Source organism: Rissa tridactyla, chromosome 15 (genome assembly GCF_028500815.1).
Source record: "Rissa tridactyla isolate bRisTri1 chromosome 15, bRisTri1.patW.cur.20221130, whole genome shotgun sequence".
In the NCBI taxonomy this organism is placed as follows: domain Eukaryota; kingdom Metazoa; phylum Chordata; class Aves; order Charadriiformes; family Laridae; genus Rissa; species Rissa tridactyla.
In genome coordinates, this window is record NC_071480.1 from 4,449,248 (window position 1) to 4,474,750 (window position 25,503).

The window sequence follows — 25,503 nt, forward strand, 5'->3', positions numbered from 1 at the left end:
AGCGACGGATGGGAACTGCGTTGTTTGGGGGAGCACTGTCGGTTCTCCGTACAATGCGAGTCAAACCGTATATTGATCTCCTTATTTCCCTAGCAGCACAGATGTTTGAAACCAGGATCTTTTTTTTTTATTTTTATTTTCCCCATTTCCAGGTTTCTGCCCCTTCCCCTTTGCATTTCAAGTCCTCCGTTGCCAATGGTCTCAGGGTAAGGAACAGGAAGCGAGTCCCTAAAATTGTGATGACAGAGCAAAATCTGGGGGTTAAAGAAGTTTATCCACAAGAATCGTAGGACCATAGAATGGTTCGGGTTGGAAGGGACCTTGAAGCCCACCCAGTGCCACCCCCTGCCCTGGGCAGGGACACCTCCCACCAGCCCAGGTTGCTCCAAGCCCCGTCCAGCCTGGCCTTGAACCCCTCCAGGGATGGGGCACCCGAGAAGACACACAGAGAAAAAGTTGTCCTTTGGTGTCGTTTGAAAATGCTTGTTTTCAGAGCGGTTTCATTCGCCTGGCCTGGGGAAGGGGGTGGTGTACGTGTACGCTGGACCGATGGCGGCCGAGCCCATGATGTGCTGGTTCAGGTGATGCCGCAGACACGGTTAAACGAGGCTTCGACCCTTTTCAGCAAAGCCCTCAAAGTCCGTCACTGCCTTGTCAGATTAGATCTGAGCCCCTTGAATTGCTATAAAACCCACTTTCCCTCCTAAATTCTCATTATTTTATTCTAGAAATTCAAGCTGAAGCATTGCAAGAATTTTAAGGGATCCCGTGGAAGAGATTCAAAGTGAGAAATCCACTTTTTTTGGTTTTTACCCAGTGTTTATAAAACCCGTCGATCTTCCAGTATTCCCAGCGCAGCCTGTGGCAAATCTTGTTTGTACACAAAACATTTTTCAAATTTCTTGTGGCGCCTGCGTGTATTTAGGCGGTGACCACTGCTAGCCACGCTCGGACGGAGCTGGGGAGGCCGGGCAGCCGTCGAGCCCCTCGATGGGAAGCAGGGTGCAATTCCCTGGCCTGTGCCGGGAAGGCGATGCCGTCTGATGCCCAGGGTTCTGCTGTGAACATCCCCCCTTTCTCACCTCCTTCTGGCCCAGCGGTGCCATCCGGCACCTCCAGATTTGCCTCCCGTGTTTTCAGATGAACTCCCTGCAGCATCCCGGTCCCCCGGCACCAGAGCTGCCGTGATGGCACGTACTCAGCAGATGGTTTTCCAAAGCCCTGCTCCGTTTGGACGATGCACCTTTCCAAGAAGAGAAGCGTCTGAGGAGCACGGGATTGATGTGCTCTTCTCTCTGGGCTTCCTCCTCCGTTTCTAATCCGCAACTCTCCGCCAAGACAGGCTTCATTACCCGCAGGCTACTCTTTGCCCTGATTGGAGTTTCAGGTATTTCTCCGGCGCTTAAAAAGCTGCTTTTGGCAGCGTTTTCAGAGCTGGAGCCAAAGTGGTTTTGCTCTCCCACGTTCACGGAGGAGCTCGGGTGCGTACGTGACCCCCCCACGCCCCCCGGCTGCCTGTCACTGCTGTGCATCTCCCTGCTCTGCTTTTGGGGAAACGGGTCAGATAATTTATCCAGAGAAACACAGCCGCCGAGAGCTCAGCCCTACAAACCCGACTCAGAAGATGGTCTCTAACGGCAGGTTGGGTGGCAGTCCTTGGGGACAAGACCCTTCTCGCCCTGTGTTTGCGCAGCCCCAAGCGCGGCGGCTCCTTCTGCTCTGAAAGCAGCAGACAGCTCAACCCGCAGAGGCAAGACAGCCCGAAATAGCCTCGTTAGCGAGGAATGGACTGATGTTGGTCCAGATGTTTTAGTCCTCTGGGGCTTGCAGTCACGGATGGCACTGGCTGCCGGCGATGCCTGCGATGGCAGGCAGCAGTGTCACAGGGGGCAGGGGGGGTGGCACAGAAATGGGTGGGGTATTTTTCAGAGGGAAGGGCAAATTGCCTCCTTCGAAACCAGGCTGGGCAAACCTGCACAAGGCAGAGCCGGCGCTGCTAGAGCAGAGTTTGGCTCGGCAGCATCGCGGCGGGGCGTGCAGGCATGTACCGAACCAGGGGCTCGAGCACGGTGGGAGGCCGGGGGGGGGCTCATTTCAGCCGCTGGCCCATCTCCCCCCCCATCCCCATAGAGCGCTCCGAACTCCCACTTGCTGGCCGATGTGTGTGACGGGACCACTTAACACCAGCGCGGAGGAGCCAGAGCCCATGCTGCAGGGAACGCGCCTGTGCTTGCCAGGAGGAGGGAGCCAAGCACGCTTCTCTCCCTCTTTCTCCCAGGATTTGCAGTTTTGGTGGCTGGATGCCGAGTTCTCTCGTCTCAGCAAGCAGGACTAGTTCGGAGCTGGTGCGTGAAGAGGGGCAGAGGTGGTGGGGAAAGGTGACGGGGAGGCAGGTGCTAGCGCTCAGGGCTCCCAGGGGTGCGCAGGTCTCCTGCGGGGACTATGGGGGAGGTCTGCGCGTGAGGTTGATTTCAACAGATTAGCTGGGGTTGAGGGATGAGCGAAGGCTGCCGTACCGGAGTGCAGCCACCCCTTCCGCTCCGAGCACCTAAGTCCTCCAGCATTTCGGAAAATCTCCATTTAGTGAAAGGTTGCTCAGTCCCACAGGATTCGGCTTTTTCAAGCGCTAAAAAAAGCCCCAGCCCCCGGAGCCAGAATCCCATTGCCCATCGCGGGAGCAAATTGCAGAGGTGTCACTTTCCTGGCCGCAGCCGCACCGTGTAAACCAGAGGGGACATTGCCCCCGACTGCAGCACAGCCCGTTCCCCAAATCCCGCCCCACGGATCCCTGGCTGAGGCTACACGAACCGCCTCCGCCGGGGCGTGGGGGGCCACCCGGTGCAGCGGAGCTCTCTGTCCTCTGCGTGTCACCTCCTCGCTGACCGCGTCCCCCTCCCCGAGCATCCCCGGGGGAGGGAAGCGCCCTGCCAGCCCTCACCAGAACTCACTTATCTGCTCAGCAACACACGCGGCTGCAGCCGCCGGCCACCGGCCGCCTCCGGCACCCCGGGCTTCCTACAGCCCCGCACCCCGCCGTGCTGCGCCCCCCGCCCCCGCCCCCCACCCGCGGCCGCTCCGGAGAGCGGAACGGGGCAGAGCCGCCTCCCGGCACAGCCCCCCCGGGGCGGGGGGTCGGTCCACGATGGGGAAGCTGGGGGTCCTGGCTGGGGAAGCAAAGAGGGGGGCAACCCATCCCGTGGGGTGCCCCCCCCCCAAAAAAAAAAAATAAAAATATCCCCCCGCTGAGCCAGCGGGATCGGCCGCGCCTGTGTGCGGGGGACGGGGATGGGGCAGGGAGTGACTCCCGGCTGGGGGGGGGCCGGCGGAGGGGGGGTGGGTGCTGGCGGGGCCGGGGCGCTGCCGCATTTATAGGAGGAGCGGCCGGGCGCCGCGGCAGGGCCCTCCCCGTCCCGCAGACGCCAGCGGGGCGGTGGCCCCGGTTAAAGGGGAAACTTGTCAGCGCCGCCGCCCGCTCCGCTCCGCCGCTGCCGCCCCGCGCCCCTCGGCTCCGCCGCGACGTGAGTACGGCCCGGCCCGGGAGGGGGGCGGCTGCTGCGGGCTCCGCCGGGAAGGGGAAGGGGAAGGGAAGGGGAAGGGGAAGGGAAGGGAAGGGCTCTCCCGATGGGGAGAAGGGCCAGAGAGACCCTCCGGGGGGTCCACAGGGGAGAGGGAGCGGGGAGCGCACCCCCGTCCCCCCGCTGCGAGGGTCCTCTAGGGAGAGCGGTCAGGGCAGCCCCTCCCTGCTTCTCCGCGGGGAGATGGGCTGCGGAAAGACCCCCCCACCCCCCCCGCTCCCGGGGGAGAAGGGCAATGAGAGCCCCTGCTGGGGGTGTCGAGGGCAGATAAGCCGAGGAGACACCCCCCCTACGGGGGTCTTGTAGGGAGAGGGCTCAGGGCAGCCCGTCCTTCCTTCTCCGCGGGTCCCCAGGGGAGATGGGCTGCGGAAAGCGGCCCCCCCCCGCCTCCGGGAGGAGAAGGGCAATGAGAGCCCCTGCTAGGGGGGCCGGAGGGAGATGGGCCGAGAAGACCCCCCCCTGCAGAAGAGGGGCAGGAGCAGCTGTCGGGGGAGATGGGCCGAGATAGACGCTTCCCCCCCTCCCACCCTACGCGGGGGTCGCCAGGGGAGATGGGCTGGGGAAAGCCCCCCCACACACACCCCGGGGCGGGAGAGGGGCAAAGAAAGCCCCTGTTGGGGGTGTCGAGGGGAGATGGGTCGAGAAGAACACCCCCCCCAACCCGGGGGGAGATGGGCCTAGATAGGTGGCTCCCCCTCCTTCCCCCAGCCGTCCTCTGCGGGGGTCGCCAGGGGAGATGGGCCAGGGAAAGCCCCCCCTGGGGAGAGGGGCCGGCAGAATGACCCCCGGTGGTCCCCATGGGTAGGTGGGCAGGGGACCCTCCATCCCGGCGGAGGGGGGCCGGGGTAGCCCCTCGGCTGAGATGCGCCGAGATAGACACACACACACACCCCCCCCCGCCGGGGTTGCCGAGGAGGACGCTGCCCTCGGGGGGAGGGATGGGAGCCCCCCCTTCGGAGGAGAGGGGCTGAGGGAGCCCCTCGGGGAAGCCCCCTCGGTGAGCGGGCTTGGGGGGAGCTTGGAGGATCCCCGGGGGCATCCGGGAGTGAGTCTGGGCAGAAGGCTCCGACCCCCGCCCCACCGTTGGCGGGACCCGAGGGAAGAAGCCCGGGAGCCGGGCGCTGCCCGAGCATCCGCCGGAGCGTGCTGCCCTCGGGACACACACACACACACACACACACACACACACACACACACACTCAGCCGCATCCCTCTGCCCCTCCAGTTCTGCCCTCCGCTGCCGCCAAGATGCTGCTTTTGCTGCTGGGGATCATCGTGCTCCATGTCACCGTGCTGGTGCTCCTCTTCGTCTCCACCATCGTTAGCGTAAGTACGGACTTTTCCTCCGGCACCGGGGTACCAGCGAGGCAGGGAGCGGCCAGCGGGGGGGTTATGGCATGGCAAAACCAGAAGGTGGTGTTTTTATTTTTGGTTTATTTTCCAGCCTGGCTTTTAGCAGGAATTATTATTTGCTGACTGCTGGTCTTCCTAACGGTGGGATTTTGGAGCATTTTGCACAGAAAGCTCTTTTCCGTATTTGTGCTGTCAGGTGTCACTGGGGGGGTGGGTCAGTCAGGTGTAATGGGGGGGGTCGCTTGGTTGTGTGCAGCAGCGGGTGCTCAGGACATCCCCATCATCGTCCCCATGTCACATCATAGAGCACCCAAAAGACCCTCGGTGGGGGTGACGCCGTGCTCCCCTTTCATAAAGGAGCTCCACCTGCTAACGGGCTTCAGGCCACAGGACCAGTACAGCCAGTCTGAGCAAAACCCCCTTGAAACGGGACTGGTTTGGGCACTGGCTCCTCAGCACCAGCAGTTTTGCTCTCCAGCTCTGCTCCTTTGGGGCTGTGCGTTGGGCACAGCCTCTCGCTCCCCGCCCGCATGGGCTCCTCCTGGCGATTTTCAAGGCTTAAGCTGTGCAAGCAGTGGGAAGATGGAGGGTTGGATGCTGCACAGAGGGTTCCCAGCACCGTTCTCGGTCCAGAGCCCAGTTAACACGTCATCTACTTAGGAAGAGGTTTGCCTTGGTTTTAAGGCAGCAGTTTTGTAGAGCTGGTGAGTTCCAGGCTTGCTTCACCAGGTTCTTCTTTCCCTTAATTTTTTTTTTCTTACTTTTTTTTTTTTGGGTGGTCATAGTAGTAGAAGACGTTAAAAAAAAAAAAATAAATCTTGCGAGTCGTTAGAAATCACGTGGAACCATTCAAATAGCCCGGCCCGGCGCTGGGCGAGGACGGCAGAGGGGAGGGAAGCGCGCGTCCCCCGCGGGACTTGGTCCGTGTTTAAAGAGAATAAAGAGCTTCTGTGTTTTTTCTGCCGTTGGGGTGAAAGCGGCTAAAAGCAACTATCAGTATTTCCTTTCCAAACCCCTTTTCTAAGGAAAAGCATGTGCCTGGGAGCCCCCGGCCAGTACGCCCTGGGGCTGCTGGGTGCCGAAGCCCTGGCGGGGGGCACACGGCTGCCTGCCCCCTCCTGCCAGGGCGCTGCTCACGGGGCTGCATCTCTTTGCAGCAATGGCTGGTGAACGGCGGGCACACGGCGGACCTCTGGCAGAACTGCACCTCCGGTAGCGTCTTCCACTGCCTGACCTCCTCCACGAACGGTGAGTGCTCGCCCCCCCCGCAAATCGCTGCCCCTCGCTTTTATTGTCCTCCCCAGCCTTAGGAAATCAAGGGGGATTTGCCTGTGTGGGTTACTCGCGATTCCCTCTTGCTTTTCACTGCACACCCCCCCTCCGCCCCCGAAATTATTCCCTCCCTCCCCATCCCCGTCCCCTCCTCTGCTCTGTCCCCAGATGGAGGGACAGGGACCCACCGCATTCCCGGTGTCCTGGTGGGGAGATTGCGCCCCCCCCAGCTTTACCAGTCCCTGAAACTGGGCTGGGGCTTAGCGTGGGTCCCAGCCCCGATGCCCATTGCTCTGCCCCCCAGCTGTGGGGCAGCTCCTGGCAGCACCGTGGCAGGGTGTTCAGCGCGCCCAGCCGCAGCGGAGGTGACCGGCTCGAGTGCTTTTCGGTAGCCTCCTGTTATTAGCCCCTTTCGATGACACTGGGATGTATAAACGCGAGGCAGTCCTTGGAGCAGGGCTCGCTGGGCGCCCATCGCCCTGCTGGGAGTGGAGGGGCCGTTTTCATCACGCCTCCCTCTTGCCTGTGTTAAAGTGGTTTAAAGATGCCGCGGTGCCCTGAGGACACCCCGTCTCCAGGGGACACCCTGTCCCCTATCCAGAAAGTTGCCCTGCTTTCTGCCGCTGCGACAGGCTGAGTTTTGGGGCACTCTCCTCGCTCCGTGGTTCGCTGCCGAGCCCCATGGGGTGGGACGTGCTGAGCCCTCAGGCCCTGCCTCATCCCGCCGCTGACGCGGCACCTGCACATCTGGAGTGGCCGAACGGCCACCTCTGTCCTGGGCTGGGTGGAGGCTGCTGTGGCGCTGGGTGACGTCACCCAGCGAGCTGTGTGCTGAGGTCAGCAGGGGAGGGGTGCTTGCTGAGATGCCGTGACGCAGTTTGCAGGGCACCTAGCGGTACCAGTGCCATGAGACCTGTGCTCAAGGAGTCAGGCAAGCCCGTGCCTCAGTTTCCCCACAAGGCAGGGCTAATGCCAGTGGTGCCGCGTCCAGCGTTTGTTTCCAGTTAGCCTGCGTTTTGCTTTCCCCTGGAGACAGATTCTCCCAGTGAAACCAGTTGTGAATCATACCGATGTCACACTACGCCGGAAACACGCTCCTGGCGTAGGAGCAAACCGATGCCACGTGGTCTTGGCAAGTTGCAGGGAAGAGCACTGTGTGCTTTCAAAGGGTCTTGCGGTGATGGGAGACTGTCAGGGGTTTTTGGAGATTCATGTCACCCTAGTCCCCAGCCTGGTGGGAGCAAAACTCTTGTGGGTGCCCGACGTGGGGAGATGGGTGCTGATGCTCACTCTCCCTTTCCTCTTCCCTGCGCTGAAAGCAGCCCAGTGAGGGGCCCAGGCTCTGGTTTCTGTGGGAGCGAAGCCACCGCCGCGGGTCTCTGCTGACGCCTGGTGGTGTCCGGGCTGGCCAGGAAACGGCTGGACCCCGTCCCAGCCCGGGAGCCTTCTGGAGCCATGGCCTTCATCAGCAGTTGGCTGGTGTTGGCCGGCTGCAGCGTAGGCAGGCTGCTTCACGGCCATTCATGCGTGCGCCAAAACTGCTGACCTTGCGCTTTGAAATAAAAGGCAGCGATTGCTCCCCCTTCACCCCCCCAGAGTCCCAGAGCCCAGGGCTGTAAAGCCTCCCCAAATCTTTTGCTTTTCAAATCTCCACCGCTTTTTTTTTTTTTCCTGGGTGTTTGCAGGGTGCCGTGTGTTGGGGAGTTTTTAAGTGTTGAGAGGGGCTTGTCCAAAACGTGGTTGGGGTGGTTTCCTCCACGTCTGACTGCCCTGCTGGGGGTTGCCAGTCTGTATTGCCCCGTTCCCAGGAGCTGCTCGAAGAGGGGCTTCCCTCTGGATCCTTTCAGTGGTGAATTTTTGTCATTGAAGGGACTATAGTCGGAAAGGCCCTGCTAAAAACGCCGTCAAGCGGCTGAGTTTGGTTCATGAGGTGCCCCAGTGGGCAGCTCTTTGAGTAGAGGTGCATTGTGCTCGAGCCTTAAAGAGCTCTCTGCCAGCTCTTATTGATGTGAAGGCTCTGCTCTGGCATCAGGAAAAGGAGGTTTTGCTTGGGCAAAAGCTTCTGCCCCATCCACCCTGCGGCCGGGCTGGGGGAGCAACACCGCTGAGGACCAGTCTTCATCTGGTGGGACCCTGGATGCAGGAGCCAGAGCTCACCGGTGCTGTAGGAAGAGAGAATCAAAAGATATTTCCTGGGCTTTTAAAGCAAGGCTTTTAAAATCTGTCGGTAAAAATGGAATAAAAATAGCCCGCAGTATCCTTTCCGGTGGGTCCCTGTGCCCTCCCTCCCTGCTGCCCGTCTCCGAGCCCCTCCGCTGCCGGGGGACCCGCGGTCGGCCACGATTTGGAGCGATAACAGGGACACGGAACAAGGATGCTGTGGCAGGACCAACTCCGGGGCTCGCCCTCATCCCCTGCCCGCTCCTTGTTAACGCTCCTCAGACTCTCTTTGCAAGGAACGTGCTTATTTTCAAAAATACGAACGATCCTATACCAAATAACCACAAACCGTTCTCATTTAAGTCTCTCTCAAAACACAGGCTGTGCATGCCGCACGGCGTTGTAGAAAGCGGTAAGAATTTGTTTCTCTGTGCCTGTGCCAAGGACGGTACTCAACGGTTAATCGCCGAGTGCCAAGGTCTGCTCTGGGCTAAGAGCAAGAAATCCTCGGTTGGGAATTTTTGGCAGAACTTGGTCTTTACGTAGAGGCGTTTTTTTTTTTTTTTCTTCTGGCCATCGCAGTGGCCGCCGCGGTGCAGTTATTTCTTCCTCTCTTTTTGAAAAGGAGCGGTACTCGGTGCTCGGAATATGTGGAATTAGGTAGGGTTCAGCATGGGGGGGGGCTGTTGTGTGCTGTGATGTTCCCCTTTGGTCTCATCACGGTGAGGGTGGATGAGCCTCCTCTCGCCCGCTGTCCTGCCGCACAAGGATGCTTTTGTTCAGGTGACCGTTATGTGAACGCCCAAGGAGAAGCTGAGCTTGCTAAAACCGGGTGCCAGCAAGATTAGGAAGAAATTCTTTGCTGTGAGGGCGGTGAGCCCCTGGCCCAGGTTGCCCAGAGAAGCTGTGGCTGCCCCATCCCTGGAGGGGTTCAAGGCCAGGCTGGAGCAACCTGGTCTGGTGGGAGGTGTCCCTGCCCAGGGCAGGGGGTGGCACTGGATGGGCTTTAAGGTCCCTTCCAACCCAAACCGTTCTATGATTGTATGACTTCCTTGCATTTAACCCTGGGGCAGGTTTGGGACGGTGCTCCTAACCTTATAGATTATCCCCAGGGATGGAATACGCAGCAAAACAACCCCAAAGTTGACCGCAAGACTGTCAGACCGTGGCTCCCCCGGGACATTAGCACAGGATGGAGTTGGTCTCAGTGGAGGCTGAGGTCCCACCACCCAAATTCCTCTTGGCGGGGCTTGAACCCCCTGCGCGTGCGAGGGCTGAGTGGCCCTGATGGGATCCAGTGCAGGGAGGGAGGAGGACGCGCAGGGCGGGAGGAGGACGCGCCGGGTGGGGGCAGATGCCCACTTCTTCGCCTTTTACAACTGCCTGCTCGTTGCTATGATTTCTACATTTGCTCGTTAGATAATGCCTTTTTTTTTTTTTTTTCAAGAGGAGGAGAACTATGGAAAAAATGTTGCAATCTTCTCTCCGTTTGCGCTGTCAGACATTCCTGGAAAAGACTTATCTCAAGAATTCAGCTCTGAATCCCAGAATTGTGCGTCGGCACGGCCGCGCGCCAGCCCCCAGCTGTGCGGTCCCGCTCGCAGGCACGGGGCGCACGGCCGGACCTGAGCCTCTCAAGTGCTCTTAAGTAGATTCCACCTCAAGTTTCCAGACAGCGATATTTATTTTTTTTCCCCCTCCAAAAATGGCCTTTTTTCTCCATAACTGAATTTTTTTATGCAGGCAAGATTAGTTTTGTGGTTTTTTTCTGCTGCTTTCCACTGCTCTTCCTCTGATTTTGGTGGGAATGCCGAATGCTGGGAAGCAGTAGGAGATTCCTACATCCTTCTGTAACATCAGGAGACATTTTTCCTGGTGCCTTCTGCCAGTTTCTCCTGTCGCTGCTCTGTGGCTTTTGCATGAGTGTCTTGTTCCCAGGCCGGCTGGTGTTTGTTTGGCTTTTTGAAAGGGAAACGAAAAAACCCCAAACCTTGGGAAATGCGCTGGCTGCCAATCCGCATGCTTGCTAGGTACCGTGAGCCCTGTGATGCTGATGACTTGCTGCTGCGATGGCCACGGGCAAAGCCCAGGTGGGTCCCCCCAGAGCAGAGATCTGCCCTGGACCACCCGGGCGGGCAGGGATGGAGCTCCCATCCATGGGGCAGGCAGTGCCACGCACCGGGGGGGTTGGCCCAGCTCTTCTGCATGCTGACCTTCCCTCTCCCAGAGCCCCTTTGCTCTGGCAGACGGGACCTTAAGCAGCACCGCCGGTGCTTGAAATGCATTTTCTTTGCGCTGGGAGAGGCAGGAAAGATCTTCCTCCCTGGCACGAGGCAGGGGCACCTGTGCCCTGACCCGCCAGCAGTTCCCAGGAGGAATTACGCTGCTTCTTCTCCCCTTTAAAATGCGTAACTGAACCATCTGAACCCATTGCTTTTGCTGTGTCAGCCCCCCCAGGCTGGCTTTGCTGCCCTTATTCTTTCAAACTCTTTCTTCCAGCAGTGCTGGGCTCGGGTGACAGAAAAGCTATGGAGAGACGGAGGTGCCTTTCAACTTGCCGTAATCCTCCTTGTGGCTGAAAACGATGTCGCGAGGCTGCGGTGAAGCCTTGCGCCGAGGAAAATGATTTCTCAGTGTCTAATTCCATTCTCGACAGCGGGTATAAAAATATCTGAACAAAAAGAGATGGGGGCAAATTCCCCTCCAGCCCACTGGAGGAACCCAGACTGCACCAACTGGAGACTTGGTCACGGGTGAGGGGACACTTGGAGCAGGAGGGTGAGATGGAGGCGATGGTCCAGTCGCCCCTGCAAATTAGGAGTTCAAAAATTTAAAGATTCAAAGATTTAAGACAGAGTGTGTCGGCTTTTCATTGAGTGCTAAAGTTACCTTCTGCCCTTAGGCTGTGCTGTCTTGCTTTGCAAGCCTTTTGGCTTTATTTCTGCTGGGCAGCTGCAAACGAGCAAGAAATTACCCGTATTTAAGGCTGCTGAATCTGTTGTAACGAAGCCGTGTGGTAAATAATGTATAGTTTGTTTGTGTGGTAGCGCGTAGCCTTTGTGCTTGAGGTTCTAGCCATCAGCTGGGCCGCATTCCGCTTATCACGGAATGGTTTGGGTTGGAAGGGACCTTAAAGCCCACCCAGTGCCACCCCCTGCCCTGCGCAGGGACACCTCCCACCAGCCCAGGTTGCTCCAAGCCCCGTCCAACCTGGCCTTGAACCCCTCCAGGGATGGGGCAGCCACAGCTTCTCTGGGCAAATGTACAGATCCCTTGATTTGGGAACAGCTCTGGTCCTTTGGGGTCTTCGCACTTTGCAGCAGAGGAGCAAAGAACCAGCTTTTAACCTCAGCGGTTTGTGGGTTGGGGCACCCGCTTTGTCAGTAATGACGGAGAACATATTGGCTTAACTCGAGCAGGGTTGAAGCCCTCTCTGCCAGCTTGTGGGTGACTGTGGCTGGCCCCTTAGTCGTCTAAAAATAAACCGTGGGGTATTCCAGGAGAATATTTTGTATTTCAGATCAGTTTCTACCGTAGTTGTGTTGCTTGCGGTATGGAAGGGACTTCCTCTGTTTAAAACCAGGGTTTTTATTGTTGTTTGTTCTTCTTACAAAGAGCATCTGATAAGGAGAGGTAGGGAACCGGTGCTGGTTTTTTTCCTCAGCTGCTCCAGAGCTCTTTGGCTATTTCTGCGTCAGGGGGGTGTCCGTCAACCCTCCCTGCTGGGTGAGGGCTTTGGCCCGTGGAAGAGGAACAAAAGGAAGGAAGAAGGCAAAGTGTGGGCAAACAAAACCCAGAAGAATGGGTGGGGGAGTCCAGTGTAGAGTGCACTGCTGGAAAATCCTTCACCCAACGTTTTTTCTGGCCTCGATGAGACTCTCGGGTGTCCCCGCGGCCTCAGGCAGAGTGTAGCCCAGCAGCGTGTCTGCGGGTCCAGGCAGCGCCGCTCCCCATCCCTGCTCCTGCTGCCTGGACTCGAAATCGGTGGGAGTTGGTACCTAAGCCCTTCGGAGGACCTGAAATGATGTATCTACAACCTCAGCTCGTTCTCACACACAAGCCGAAAAAGGAGGTCAGAGCTGCCACCTCGAGGGTCTTGGAGAGGAGCCGCCTTGGGCATCGTGGAGCTGTTGGAAGGTGTTTTTCATGGCGCCAGCAGCTTTCTGCTGCCTCGGCAGCATCAGAGGTTGCCTCTGCGGGATGTGAGCTTCGACGGTCGATGGGACGCCAGCCGCGGCCTCATGGCTGAACCACAGAGATACGGAGGACAGGCCATGCTCCGAAAACCGCTCACGTTTGAATGTGGCAGCTTGGGGAGCTCTGGACCTCCTGGCCTCAGGGGCTTCTTGGATGGAGCTTCAAGGAGAAGACAAAAGGGAGAACAGCCCACCAGAAAAGAGGACAAGAGGAGAAAAGAAGAATTTGAGGGTTTCTTCTCCTTCTGAAGGGAGCTACAAAAGACGGCCAGCAATTGCAGCACTGTGTTCATTCACTGCCTCCCTGCAGCCCCGGTGTTTCCCACCTGCCCATCCCCTGGCTCTTACAAATACCTTGGGATCTCTTTAAAATCCCCCTTTTTCTGGCGGGATTTCCAGGAATACCTCCATCCAGCACCCTGCGGTCCTCTCCAGGGAGTGGACATAGGAGGGTAGGAAAAGAGCAACCGTTGGCTGAAAAACCTGCTTTTCCCAGCTGGAGCATCCAGCAGCCCAGAGCGCGGCCTGGGCCGGTTTGACCTTGTGCTGGTGGGATGTCTAGGACCGAAGGAGAAGAAAGTTGCAATGTCATGGAGCTGGATTTTTTTTCCCCTGGAAGAGCTTAGCGGCTCTGCTGGCGGTGGCTGACGAAGAGCGATGCTGTTCTCCTCAACAGGAGAGATGCTGGCTTTGAGCGGTGGGGCTGGGGGGTGCCGGGGGGGCTGTGCTGCTCAGGAGTAGCACTGCGGGTCACTGAGCTTTTTTGCCTTTGTGGGTTGCCAAGGGGCAGCGGTGTGAAGTTCAGCCCCAGCAGAATGATGCAGTTGAGCTAGGATTTCTGGATCTTCGCTTCACCCTTTTTCAACCCTCTGAAGGACTATTTGAATATCAGAGGTTTAAAACCGTCGCAAGCCCCAGCGCTTGTGATGTGACGGCTCCATAGGTGAGGATGCAAGTTGGGTCCGGGTTCTTGATCAGACCTTGAAGCCTGAGAGTCTGCTTTGGAAAAACTCTGCTCAGAAAACACGTCTTTTCCCTGGCAGACCTGGGCTGGCACCTTTGTGCCCGTAGATGCTTGTGCTGTTCCTGACCCTGCGCATATTTAGCGTGCAGCATTGAAGGAGCAGGTTTTACCATGCCGAATGGTCATGAATTTCCCCCTCCCGCCAGTTTTGTGTATATTATAGGCTACAGTTACCTCCTCGGTGGAATTTTTCTTCCCGAAAAGTGGTTGCTTTTTAAGTGTACGGTTCATCTGCAGTTTGCAAAGGGAAAGCTGCGCGTGCAAAATGTTACCGTCAGCTGCAGGTCACGGCACAGAGGTGTTTTTAATACATAGCACTAATTTAGTGATGTCTTACCAGCCGGTGTTTAACCTGATGGCTTCAGGAAGTTTCTTCTCAGTTTGTGCTTTATTCTTTCTCCTTAGCTGGGCCAAAAGAGGAGAGGGTGTCTGTGACCGAGCGGTGAATTAAACCCTGGGGAGCCAGTGCTTGTCCTTTAAGGCTCTTTGCTGCTGGCCGGGGGGGTGTTTCTGCCAGCCCCATCAATCCTCAGCTGCACCCCTTGTCTGGGTGTAAAACCTCCCTGCGAGCGGGGCTGGGGCTCTGCTGTCTTTCGGGGTGGAGGGGGAGGTTCAGCTGTAATTTCTACTCTAGGTTTCAATTTCTGCTCCTAGTTTCAATTTCTGTTCTGGGTTCCTTTCTTTTGTGTTAGACTTTGGGGCAGCGAAATGTGGTCTTTAGCATCCCAGGGGTGAAGCCTTTTTCCCCGCTGTTCTAAGCGGTGGCGTGAGCGCATCAGGGCTTGCAGAGCTCCGGGAAATTTTCAAATTTGTTTTGTAAAAACTTCTCCTCTCATTTCTGACTGCCGGAAAGGGCTCTAAAAATGCTCCCGATGGCTCCTCTCCGGAAGCGGCGTGCAGGGTGTTATCTGTCCTTTCCACTCGCTTTCCTTTTCTTCCTCCTCCTCCTCCTCCTGGAGAACAAAGATATAAACACGGAGCTGAAGAGTTGCAGGAGAAAAATGGAATAACCGACTCGCCGCCCAGGGGAAACCACAAATAACAGCCTGGGAGTGAAGAGTGCTGACAGCCCTCGCCGTACCACCCCCGGGGCCCAGGCCTCCCGCTGGGAAACTCCCTTTAGTTTTTTAAAAAGCTACAGGCAGGACACAGTGCTAACAGCAAAGGAGTTAAGAGCATATGGAGCTGAGGAGGTAGCCATCCTACCTGCAGTTGTGGTGGTGTTTTTCAAGTGAATTAAAGGCAATTAGCGAGCCTGATGCGGCTGGGCTTGGGTTTAATGGGAGTGTAGCGGCTCGCGTTTGTGGGTCCGTGAGTGACGAGCTGGGGCTCCTTCCCCTCGCTTTTACAAAGGAGGCCAATAAAAGTCAGCAAAGGGCCGGATGGGAGCGGGCTCAGAGCTCTGGTCTGTGGGATCATCTCCTGATTTACCGTGGCCAGCAGATCCAGAGAGAGGATTCTGCCCCTCTGCTCCGCTCTGGTGAGAGCCCACCTGGAGCACTGCGTCCAGCTCTGGAGCCCTCAGCACAGGAAGGACATGGACCTGTTGAAGGGGGGCCAGAGGAGGCCACAAAGATGCTGGGAGGGCTGGAGCCCCTCTGCTGTGAGGACAGGCTGAGAGAGCTGGGGGGGTTCAGCCTGGAGAAGAGAAGGCTCCGGGGAGACCTTGGAGCCCCTTCCAGTCCCTGAAGGGGGCCTACAAGAAAGCTGGGGAGGGGCTGTTTGCAAGGGCATGTAGCCATAGGACGAGGGGCAATGGTTTAAACTAGAGCAGGGCAGGTTTAGATCAGACATTAGGCAGAAGTTCTTTCCACTGAGGGTGGTGAGACACTGGCCCAGGTTGCCCAGAGAGGGGGTGGAGGCCCCATCCCTGGAGACATTCAAGGCCAGGCTGGATGAGGCTCTGAGCAACCTGATCCAGTTGAAGATGTCCCTGCTGACTGCAGGGGGGTTGGACTAGATGGCCTTGAGAGGTCCCTTCACACCCAACCCACTCTGTGATTCTATTTCCCTGTTCGCGAGCGGCTGCTGCTCCCTGGCTGCAGCAGGGCCGGCTGCCGAAACCCCTCCGGCCACGGTGGGCTTTCCCACCCCCTCTCTCAGTGCCTGCCTTTATATTCCTCTGACAATGGGATTTTGAAAAGCCCGTGTAAATCATTCACATTCAGAACCAAAAAAAGACACACGGGGAGGCGGATGCAATTAAAAGGGCAGCTCAGCTCAGCTTTCCGTCTAGACAGCCTTCTCCTGAAATAACCGGCAGTTGGAGCATCTACCTCCGAGCAGAAAGGGCTCCTCTCCGGGCCGGATCCCATGGCCTTTGAAATCACAAAAGACTTGGGTTTCTTGGGTCCTGGACCAAAGGGGCAGGGCTTGGGGCTGGGCAGGCTTTGGCTCAGCCGGTGCCCGGAGGTGGACCCAGCTGCAGGGCTCGGAAAAGGGTGAGATGAGAGCTCAGCTTCCCGGAGCTGGGGTGGGAAGTGCTGATGGGGTGGGAGGAGATTTGCAATTCAGCAGCTGGACATCCTCAAAACTATATTTCTCCCACCCCGTCTGAGCAATGATTCACGGCTTGGTTTTTAGCAGCGCTTGGGGCTGCCTCATCCCCTCTGTTGCCCACTGGTTCGGTGTGGCCGGAGCTGAAGGCCCAGGTGTGGTCCAGGCAGGGCTTTTCCCTGCCTGGCCAGCTGAGATAGATGAAATATATGGGATGTTCTGTGCAGGTCAGTGTGAAAGCCACACTGGGATTTCCTGGACGTGACAGAAGGGTTAGCTGCTCCTTCCTACGGAACTGGTGCCCGTGGATGTAAACCTGGTGGCACCAAAATGGGTGAAGCTCAGCAGCTCCTTAGCTGGGCCCGTTAATGCTGCGGAGTAGCTTGGTGTGGGAAGCATGAAATGGAGGGGAAGGAAAAAGCTATCGCCCCCCGCCCCCACCCCCCGTATCGGCACCGGTGTACTGGCAGCTCGAGCGTTGTGTCCAGTTTTGGGGGGCCCCTCACCACAAAAAGGTCATTGAGGTGCTGGAGCGTGTCCAGAGAAGGGCGACGGAGCTGGTGAGGGCTCTGGAGCACAAGTCTGGTGAGGAGCGGCTGAGGGAGCTGGGGGTGTTCAGCTTGGAGAAGAGGAGGCTGAGGGGAGACCTTCTCGCTCTCTGCAGCTCCCTGAAAGGAGGGGGTAGCCGGGGGGGGGTCGGTCTCTTCTGCCAAGGAACAGGCCATGGGACAAGAGGAAACGGCCTCAAGTTGCGCCAGGGGAGGTTTAGGATGGAAATTAGGAAAAATGCCTTCACTGAAAGGGTTGTCAAGCATTGGAAGAGGCTGCCCAGGGCCGTGGAGTCACCATCCCTGGAGGTATTGAAAAGCCGGGCAGACGTGGTGCTGAGGGACATGGTTTAATGGTTGAACTTGATGATCTTAATGGTTCCTTCCAACCTAGACCATTCTATGATTCTATGTCTGCAATGAGCAGAGGCCGCTCTGGATGGTTTCAGGTTTCGCTCCATTTCATGACCGACCGGAGGCAAGATGCAAAGATAAGAGGTAGAATTGATGGTCCAAAGTCAAACACGCCAGACATTACTAAATTGCCTAGGATGTTCCCCGTGGGCATGGATGCCTTCCCCAGAAAGGCATCTGGGAACCAGCCTTTCATGGTTCCCAGAAAGGCTCAGGCGCGGATCATCACTGCCGTCCTGGTTGAGGGCTGTACCGCGCTCTCCGGTTCAAATTCTGCTCTCACCTCCGTGAGTGCAGCTTGCGAGGGTTTGGTGGGGAAGTGCCGTCGCTTCTCTGGGAGCAGACGCTGTTCCGGGCAGTCCCAAATGGCCTCATTTGCTGCACCAAGTATTGAAGGCTGCTCAGCTGAAGCGTAGCTTTATTTGGAAGTTTTGCTCCGTTTCAGCTATTTGCTGCAGAAAGCTGGGTTGGGTTTTTTTGCAGCGTGCAGCCAGGGGAGGCGAAGCTGGTGGGAGTAAAACTGCGGCAGGGGCCGGGACTGAGACTTTAGTGCTGCCTAATTCTGCCCTGTCTGTGAATCCAGCCCAAAGCGTGTTTTTTCTGCCTTTGACTGGGTGGTTTGTGCCTCAGTTTACCTGTACCGAGTCCTGCCTGGCTTTCGTGGTGAATTAATCAATGCCGCATCCTTAAAGACCGCTCAAGGGAAGCTGCGGATGCTCCTTTTGATCTCAAACTTTATAAGGAAAGGGAAAGGCAGAGGCATTCGTGAGCACGGCCCCGGCCCGGTGCTGTGAGGCACTGCCTCTTTCTGTCAAGCCGCAGCAGCTCATGGGATGGAGCGGCATTTCGCTTGTTTATTTATTTTTTTTATTTTTTTTTTTTTTACGCTGGGAGTTACGCGCCCACGAAGCCCTGAAATAGCTGGGCCGTGACTCACGCAGGGGCTGGTTTAACTGGTCCGCTCTGGGAGGCAGCTGCGCTTGGCAGCTGGGGAAGGCTCTTCCCAAAAGGTTTGACTCCGCAAGGGCAGAGGGTGTTTTCACATTGCCGTCTCTGTATTTTACCTCCGAGCCTGGCCAAGCTCGCTGGCGCACAGCATGTTGCGCATGGCTTTTGTGTTTCTAGTCCCGCTGAACTCCCAGGGCCTGACCTGAAGCTGGTGGTGGGCCGGGGGGGGGAGGCTTTCTTTTGATTTCTCCAGGCTTTGGGCTAGTATCTCTGCTCGTATTTTATAATAAACACTCCCCGCGAAAGCGCGTGACCCTGCGATTCATTTTACCCCAGCACGCTGGTCCATGCCACACGTCATCCTAAACCCCAGGCAGCATCGTGCCCCTGCTGAGGACCTCCCTTGGCCACGTCCCCCAGATGTTCAGAGACTGAATGGGACCCAAGGGTGGGCTGGTGGCACTGGGGAGGATGCCGTGGTGGGAGCTCGCTACCTGTGGTGCCCGCACTGAGGTTTCCTTCTGTCTGTCTTTCCCCAGAATGGCTGCAGTCTGTCCAAGCGATGATGATCCTCTCCATCATCTTCAGCGTCTTGTCCCTGTTCCTGTTCTTTTGCCAGCTGTTCACGCTCACCAAGGGTGGGCGGTTCTATGTTACCGGAGTCTTCCAAATCCTTGCTGGTAAGTGGGGGCTGGCGGATGGGGCTGTCAGCGGTGGGGAAAGGGCTTTCAGGCAGAGGAGAGGGTAATGGTGGAAACAAGCATGTTCTTGGGTACAGCACCAGGAGGGCCACCGAGCTGGCTCCTGCTTGGCTCAGGGAGGGGAAAGGGGGATGAATAATTTGCATCCGTTGAGGTCTTGCACTCTGAGATGGGATGGAGTGGGGTGGGGTCCGGCTGTCAGGGCACACTGTGCATCCAAGCTCTTCTGCCCTTGCATCCTGGAAGGTGCAAGAAAGTTGCTGCCCCAGCCGGGGAGGTTTCGGTGCCAGACCCGCCGGAGGCAGAGCTGTGCCGGCGATGGGGTGATGGAGCAGGGTGGGCGCGGGGGCTGCCGGCCCGAGAGCAAGTCGCCCTGCACCTCCATCTGCTCTTCCCACGGCGCGGGGTGGGACGCTGAGGGTCCAGGGTGGCCACGCTGACTCTGGGACCCACCTCTGCCGGGCTGGGTGAGGTTTCCGCAGCGGCTGGCGGGGTGGGGGAAGTAGTGACGATCCCTTTTTGGCAAAAGAGGATCCGATGATTATTTATAAACTTGCCATAAGGGGGCCGGGTGCTTTCCACATCAGCAAGGAGCGCTGGAGCGTGCAGGGTGAGCCGGCTGACTTTGAACTGTCAGCTGCTATTTTTAACTCTTCAAGAACTCAGCGCTGGAAACGGAGCACGGTTCGTGTCCCGCGTTGCAGTTCTCCAAATATAGATGCCATAAAGCCACCGTCTCCGCTTGCGTTTCCACGTATGAAACCGGTGGAGAGGATTTTCAAGCGTTCAGACAAAAAAAATGGAATTGTGCAGTGAGATTCTGGCTAAGTCATGGCAGACTGTCTGGGAAGGAAACTAATCGTTTGCTAGAGCTTTAGATGTTAAACTAAAAGCCACCCTGGGTCCTGCCACTAAATCAGTGGAAAAACTCATCCACTGAACTTTAGATAAAAGTTTCTGAGCGTCCTCTAAGCGAATGGCTTTTGCAAACCCTGGAAAAGTTTAGAGTTAAACTTTATTAGCAAGTGTGGCATGAAATCTATTATAAATGTAACTGCTTGGCCATAATGCAGGCGGTGAGTTCATATCAGTTCACCATCTCTGGAAAGAGAGATGTGCAGAAAGCCATTACGGCCATGGAGACAAGGAGGGGGAATGGGCATTAATAATGCAATTATCTGCCCGAGAGCTTGTCTAATAGATCTGGGAAGCAGAAGGCTTCTCTCTCCGGAATGATTGCTGGTGAATCCTCATTCTCAGAGGAAGAGCAAATGGGATTGCAGCCCTCCTCTCCATGCCGTGCTGGATGTCCGAAGGCGATGCAGGGTCAGGCCATAGACCTGCTGTCTCTCTTCTTGTTGGGCCCGAGGCATGAGTCAAATCCATCCCCAGCAGCTCTGGAGGACAGAAGTGTGACCTGATCCCCGTGGCCTGGGGGACCCATAGGTAGAGGTCTGAGTCCAGATGGACCATGCAGAGGTGGGCGTTAGTGACTCTTCTTACCGCTCTCCCCGGCCGGGGCTGGAGGGCTTAGGGCAGCTGTGGTCTTTGAACCCTAAATTTCGGGATTGTTGATTGATAGGAAACAGGACATGGCTGTGCCAGTGCTGCCAGGAGATCCCACCTGGAGGTACGGATGGCTCTGGTCAAAGGAGATGAACCTGATGTAGTCTCCTTGCAGCTTGTTGTGTAAGGCCACCGCTGTCTAAAGCCAATGGAGGAAATTCCTGTGGCCTTCAAGCTTTGCAGGTGTTCATCCGTGCCTTGCAAAGCCCTGGCACCACAAAGCCCTGCTGCAGGTCTGCCAGGGACGTGGTCTTACCCGCTTGAGGGCTTTGTTCTCAACTTCAGCAGAGCTGGAGAGGACCTCCCTCCTCCTGGGAGGGGATGCCCTTCCTGAAGCCATCCATCACCCTGCACCTCCTCCTGGGGTGATGCAGCTGGGCAAAGCTGAGGGTCTCCAGCTTTGGAGCCTGACCAACAGCAATGCTGGACCTGAACCAGCGGGTGCCAGGGGCAGGACTGCTGGGTGCTGTTGGGTGGCAGAGCCGGGCAGGGGCTGGGCTCCGCTATGGCTCGTGGCTGTGGCTCAGGAGAACTGGGGAGTGGAAGTAAGAGTAAGAAGAGATGCGTGAGGTCAGTTGGGTGTGTTGTGCAGCGCCAGGGCAGGACGCATCCCCAGCACCTTCTCCACACTGCTTGGAAACATGCCCCGAAGTCTAGCTGAATCTGCCCTGATGGGATTTCAGCCATTACAAAGGCATCAAAAGGGGACCTGAACAGGTCCCCTCCATCCTTGGTGCGTCCATCACATCCACGGGCAACTTTTCATAGCTGTGTAAGCCCAGCATGAGAGACACGTTGGTTTGGGCCTCTTGGGGTTTGACCCAGCTTTTCCATCACTCTCTCCAGCCTCAGCATCGCTTTTATCTCTCTTTTCTCGTCCCTCCCACCCTAGAGCTGCTGTCCTCCTGGGGTGGAGAGGGCAGGCTCAGCCTCGAGGGCTGGGCCTTCCATGTATCCTGCAGCTTTTTGCAAAGCCCTGCATTGAAGAGCTGACCACGAGTGTGCACCAGCACCCGTCCCAGCTTGGTTGCGGGGCCAGAATGCCCAGACCTGCAGGAACAGAGTTTAGGTAGCGTTTGCCCAACTGGCCTGTCAAAGCAAGACTAAAACTCTTAAAATCAATCTCAAATGTGGTCACGCGTTATTGCTTGCATCGGTGCAAGCAGCTGAACGCAGCTGTCCTTCAGTTTCTGAGCGTGTTCTCTGGGCCAAAATCAGTGCAGATGCTGCAGAAACCGTCGCCAAATTCCTCACGCGGACAATTGCCACTGTATTTTCTGCTGTCTGTAGGTGACCGGCGTGGCCGCACGCCCGTGCTCTGTCCCACCAGCCTCGGCAGACAATAGTTGCGCTCTCTTAGCATGGGCCGGGGCAGTGGGAGTTGGCTCTCGTGCTTAGAGAATGGAAACCGCGCCAGCGGCGCCTTAATGAAACGTATTCCCACTTCTGCACTTTCCCAGAACAAAGGACCAGTGTCCGGTGGAATTACAGCTCAAATATCAGGGTGGTTAAATGTAGGTGGTCCCAAGGTCCGTGCAGGGGATTTGGAACTCGGCTCTGACAACCGCCCCGCGACTGTATAATAGAACTGCTGGGATTGACTGAAAGAGCTTGTTTTTGGGCAGAAATAGAGGTGGCTTTGTGTTAGTTCTGGGCAGTCCCCAATGCTGATGGGGGTTGTTTGGGGTTTTTTTTTTGCAACAAAGCTAAAACGCTGTCTACCAGAGCTGGGCCTGGCCGGACAGCCCTGGGGGACCCGCGGTGGCCCGTGGCTGGCAAGGGTGGACACCAGGAGTCCAGGGACAAGGGACAAGCCGCAGGCACAGTGGGGTTTGCAGGGAGTGGGGTTTGCAGTTGAGCTCCTCTCCCATTCCTGCAGGAGGACAGGAGATCACAGGGCACAAACCTGCCCGCCCAGAGCATCCTTGGCCCCCAGCTGTGCTTGCCTGGGGGCAGGTGGTAAAGAAACTTTAATGCTTTTAAAAAAAAACCAAAACCACCATGGTTTGTGTCTGAGCTCTTGCAGCAGCTCTGGCAGGGTGGTTCAGGCTGCCGTCTGGGGTTTAAATAAACTACCCAAGGGAGTGGGGCTGGTCCAGAGCTGGGGGATGCCCGCTGCTTGCCTCAGGGATGGGTTTAGAGGGGAGATTTAGATGAGATCCCAGGAAGAAATTGTTTGCTGTGAGGGCGGTGAGCCCCTGGCCCAGGTTGCCCAGAGAAGCTGTGGCTGCCCCATCCCTGGAGGGGTTCAAGGCCAGGTTGGACGGGGCTTGGAGCAACCTGGGCTGGTGGGAGGTGTCCCTGCCCAGGGCAGAGGGTGGCACTGGATGGGCTTTAAGGTCCCTTCCAACCCGAACCATTCTATGATGGGTTAGCCCAGGCGATGCGCCAGCTTTCCTTGCTCCAGGGGCTCCGGCTTTGCTTGCTCAGAGCCTGGCCGAGATATCCCCACTCACCTGCAGCCAGGAGCTGCAGCATCACACCCCTGATAGTTTTCCAGGAGACGGAATACAAGGGGACAATGATAAAAACAGTTTCCCGTGCTGGCGTTGGGTATTATCCTCTCCGGTTCTGGGTTTCTAGCAGGGAACTGCTCCATGTGCGGCATCGCTAATCCCTTTTCCAACGTGCTCTTCCTGGGCAGGGCTCTGCGTGATGAGCGGCGCGGCCATCTTCACAGTGAGGCACACGGACTGGCACCAAGCCTCGGAAAACACCTCCTACGGTTTCGCCTATATCCTGGCGTGGCTGGCCTTCCCCTTGGCCCTCGCCAGCGGCATCATCTACGTCATCCTACGGAAGCGGGAGTGATGCCGCGGGAGGCGGCGTGGCGTGACAAGGGCACTCATGACGTCCACGGAGGAGACGGAGGCGGGGGAAAATAGACGAGAAAACGGAAAAGAAAATTAACCAGAAAAAAAAAAAAAAAAAAAGAAAAGGAATAAACCCTCCCAGCAAAATCAAACCCACACCCAACCGACCCCAAAAGGAAACACTCAAAGGGTTACTTGTTAATTGAAGATGTATATAGTATCTATGGTTTAAAAAACCTATTTATAACACTTTTTACATATATGTACATAGTATTGTTTGCTTTTGTTGACCATGCGCTATGTTTTAAAGCCTAAAGCAAGTGCCTAAGGAACTATTACTCCTAACAGTGTAACAAGAGCGCAGTGATTTTTCTCTCATGCAAAACCCTCTTTGACCTGAACTCTCCTTCCCCGTCCCAGCCCAGATCGAACCGTCAGAAAACCCCATCTCTGACTGGTTTTAGGCTGGCGTAAACTGGAGTTACGTCCGTTTACGCCAGCCGGAGGGTTGGTCCTCGCTCCTGCCACATGCTGTGATCCTGGTGCCTGAAGTGCGTGTCCAGATCTGACGGGAGACGCTTCCGAAAGGTTTGAAGGATTTCGGAGCAAAGGCTTTGATTGCCCCAAGTGCCTAAATGACTTATGTGCCTAAGTCCCACTTGCCTTGCCACCACACCCGCTGGGAATTTGGGCTTTTAAATCACTTAGGTTGAATTGCCATCCGACGCGGGCTCCGGGGGTGCTCCTGGTCCCCGTGCCGGCGGGGCTGGGGTGCGTGCCGTGTCGTGCCGTGCCGTGCCGAGCTGCCGGGGCACTGATGCTCCCAACCGTGAAATGTGCTTTACCCTTGCCGTGGAGCTAAAGTACCGATGAGAAAGAAGCAAACCCAGTATATCTACGAAATCGAATACCAGATATATGAAATGGTGCTATCTATTTACCATTCCTTATATTGCTAGCCATTTAACCTTATTCACTGGAAATTCAGTTAACAATCATGAGGTAAACAACAAAGCTAGAAATGAGAAATAATTCTGTGTAATATAAACGAGCTATAACTGCTTTTGTACTTAGACTGGCTCTTACTATTATTTTTAATAAAGCATTTATAACCGAGGTTCCTTTTTTCCCTCCCCTGTGGTCAAGAGGAACAGAAACAGCTCCGGGTGCAGCCCTCGCGGTGTTTGCTGCCGGAGCGAGATGTCTGTCCCCTGCCTGTGCGTCAGCGCTGGGTCTGGCCATGAATTGAACGGGCACCTGCGCAGATCCCAGGCTGCCCTCTGAGGACTCCAGACACTGCCTTGCTGTTGTTGTTTTTGTTTCATTTCGGGGGGTTTTTTTGTTTGGGTCTTTTTTTTTTTTTTTTTTTTTTTTTTTTTTGCTTCGCTTTTCTGATTTTATACCGACTGTGTGGACTAAGAAGCAATGAAATAAAAGTCAGAATAACTCAGTTGCTGCTGCTGCTTCTTGGTGTTTTCGCGGGTTGGAGCTGGGCTGTGCTCCACCAGTCTGCTTGCACGGCCATCCCGTGGAAGGTCTCCGTGGTGCCGTGCAGCAGATTTGTGGGCTAGTTCATGCCGCTGAGAGAGGCTCGGAGCTCGCTGGGCTGTCTGCGTGGCAGATGTACCTGTGCCGGAGGGGTAAGGCTGCACCAGAGTTAGTGCCAGGGCCAGGAACTGAGCTCAGGGTCCTGTGCCGTAGTGCTGGTCCATGCTCATCTTCCCACCTCCGTCCCAAGATGCTCCCATGATGTGACCACCAGCTCCCCAAAGACAGCAGCCAGGCAGCAGCTGGCAGGACCACGCTCGTAGAATCACAGAATGGTTCGGGTTGGAAGGGACCTTAAACAGCATCTCGTTCCAACCCCCTGCCCTGGGCAGGGACACCTCCCACCAGCCCAAGTTGCTCCAAGCCCCGTCCAACCTGGCCTTGAACCCCTCCAGGGATGGGGCAGCCACAACTTCTCCGGACACTTATCCCCTCCGTCTGCTGAGCAGGGAGGGTTCGGGTCAGCATCGGCTGCCCCGGGGGGACCCGGCCGACTCTGCCACCCGGCACCAACCACAGAAGCCTTTCAGTCCTGGGTGCCAAAAACACCCAGAGCCTGGGGGTGCAATTACGGCCGGGGGGATTAGCACATCATGCACAGTACGGGCAGGCTCCATGGCTGGCACGGAAGCATCCACACTTCCGTTCCTTCATTCATTTGGCTATTAAATATCCAAGCTGATGTAGCAACTGGTGCTGGCAGAAACACAACGGCTCTCGCGAGGCAGCGTGTCGAGGGCAGTTATTAACATCAGGTCAGCTCCCAAAGCCCTCAGCCCAGCCACATCCCAAAGGAAAGGAGCGGGAGCTGCCTCACGCCTCCTGGGCCGATCAGTGCCGGAGCCTGGGCAGCACAGTGTGACCACCCCGGCATCTCGCTTGACGGCTG

The 25,503-nt window shown here is 56.8% G+C and overlaps 1 protein-coding gene across 1 annotated transcript; it reads left to right on the forward strand.

The window, feature by feature from the left end:
* Positions 1-3,384: 3,384 nt before the first annotated feature.
* PMP22 (peripheral myelin protein 22) lies at positions 3,385-24,183 on the forward strand. The gene is made up of 5 exons (XM_054221880.1): positions 3,385-3,518; positions 4,801-4,901; positions 6,086-6,176; positions 18,526-18,666; positions 22,898-24,183. Exons 2-5 carry the CDS (start codon positions 4,824-4,826, stop codon positions 23,062-23,064), a joined length of 477 nt encoding a protein of 158 aa, XP_054077855.1. The 5' UTR covers positions 3,385-3,518; positions 4,801-4,823; the 3' UTR covers positions 23,065-24,183.
* The last annotated feature ends 1,320 nt before the right edge of the window (positions 24,184-25,503 follow it).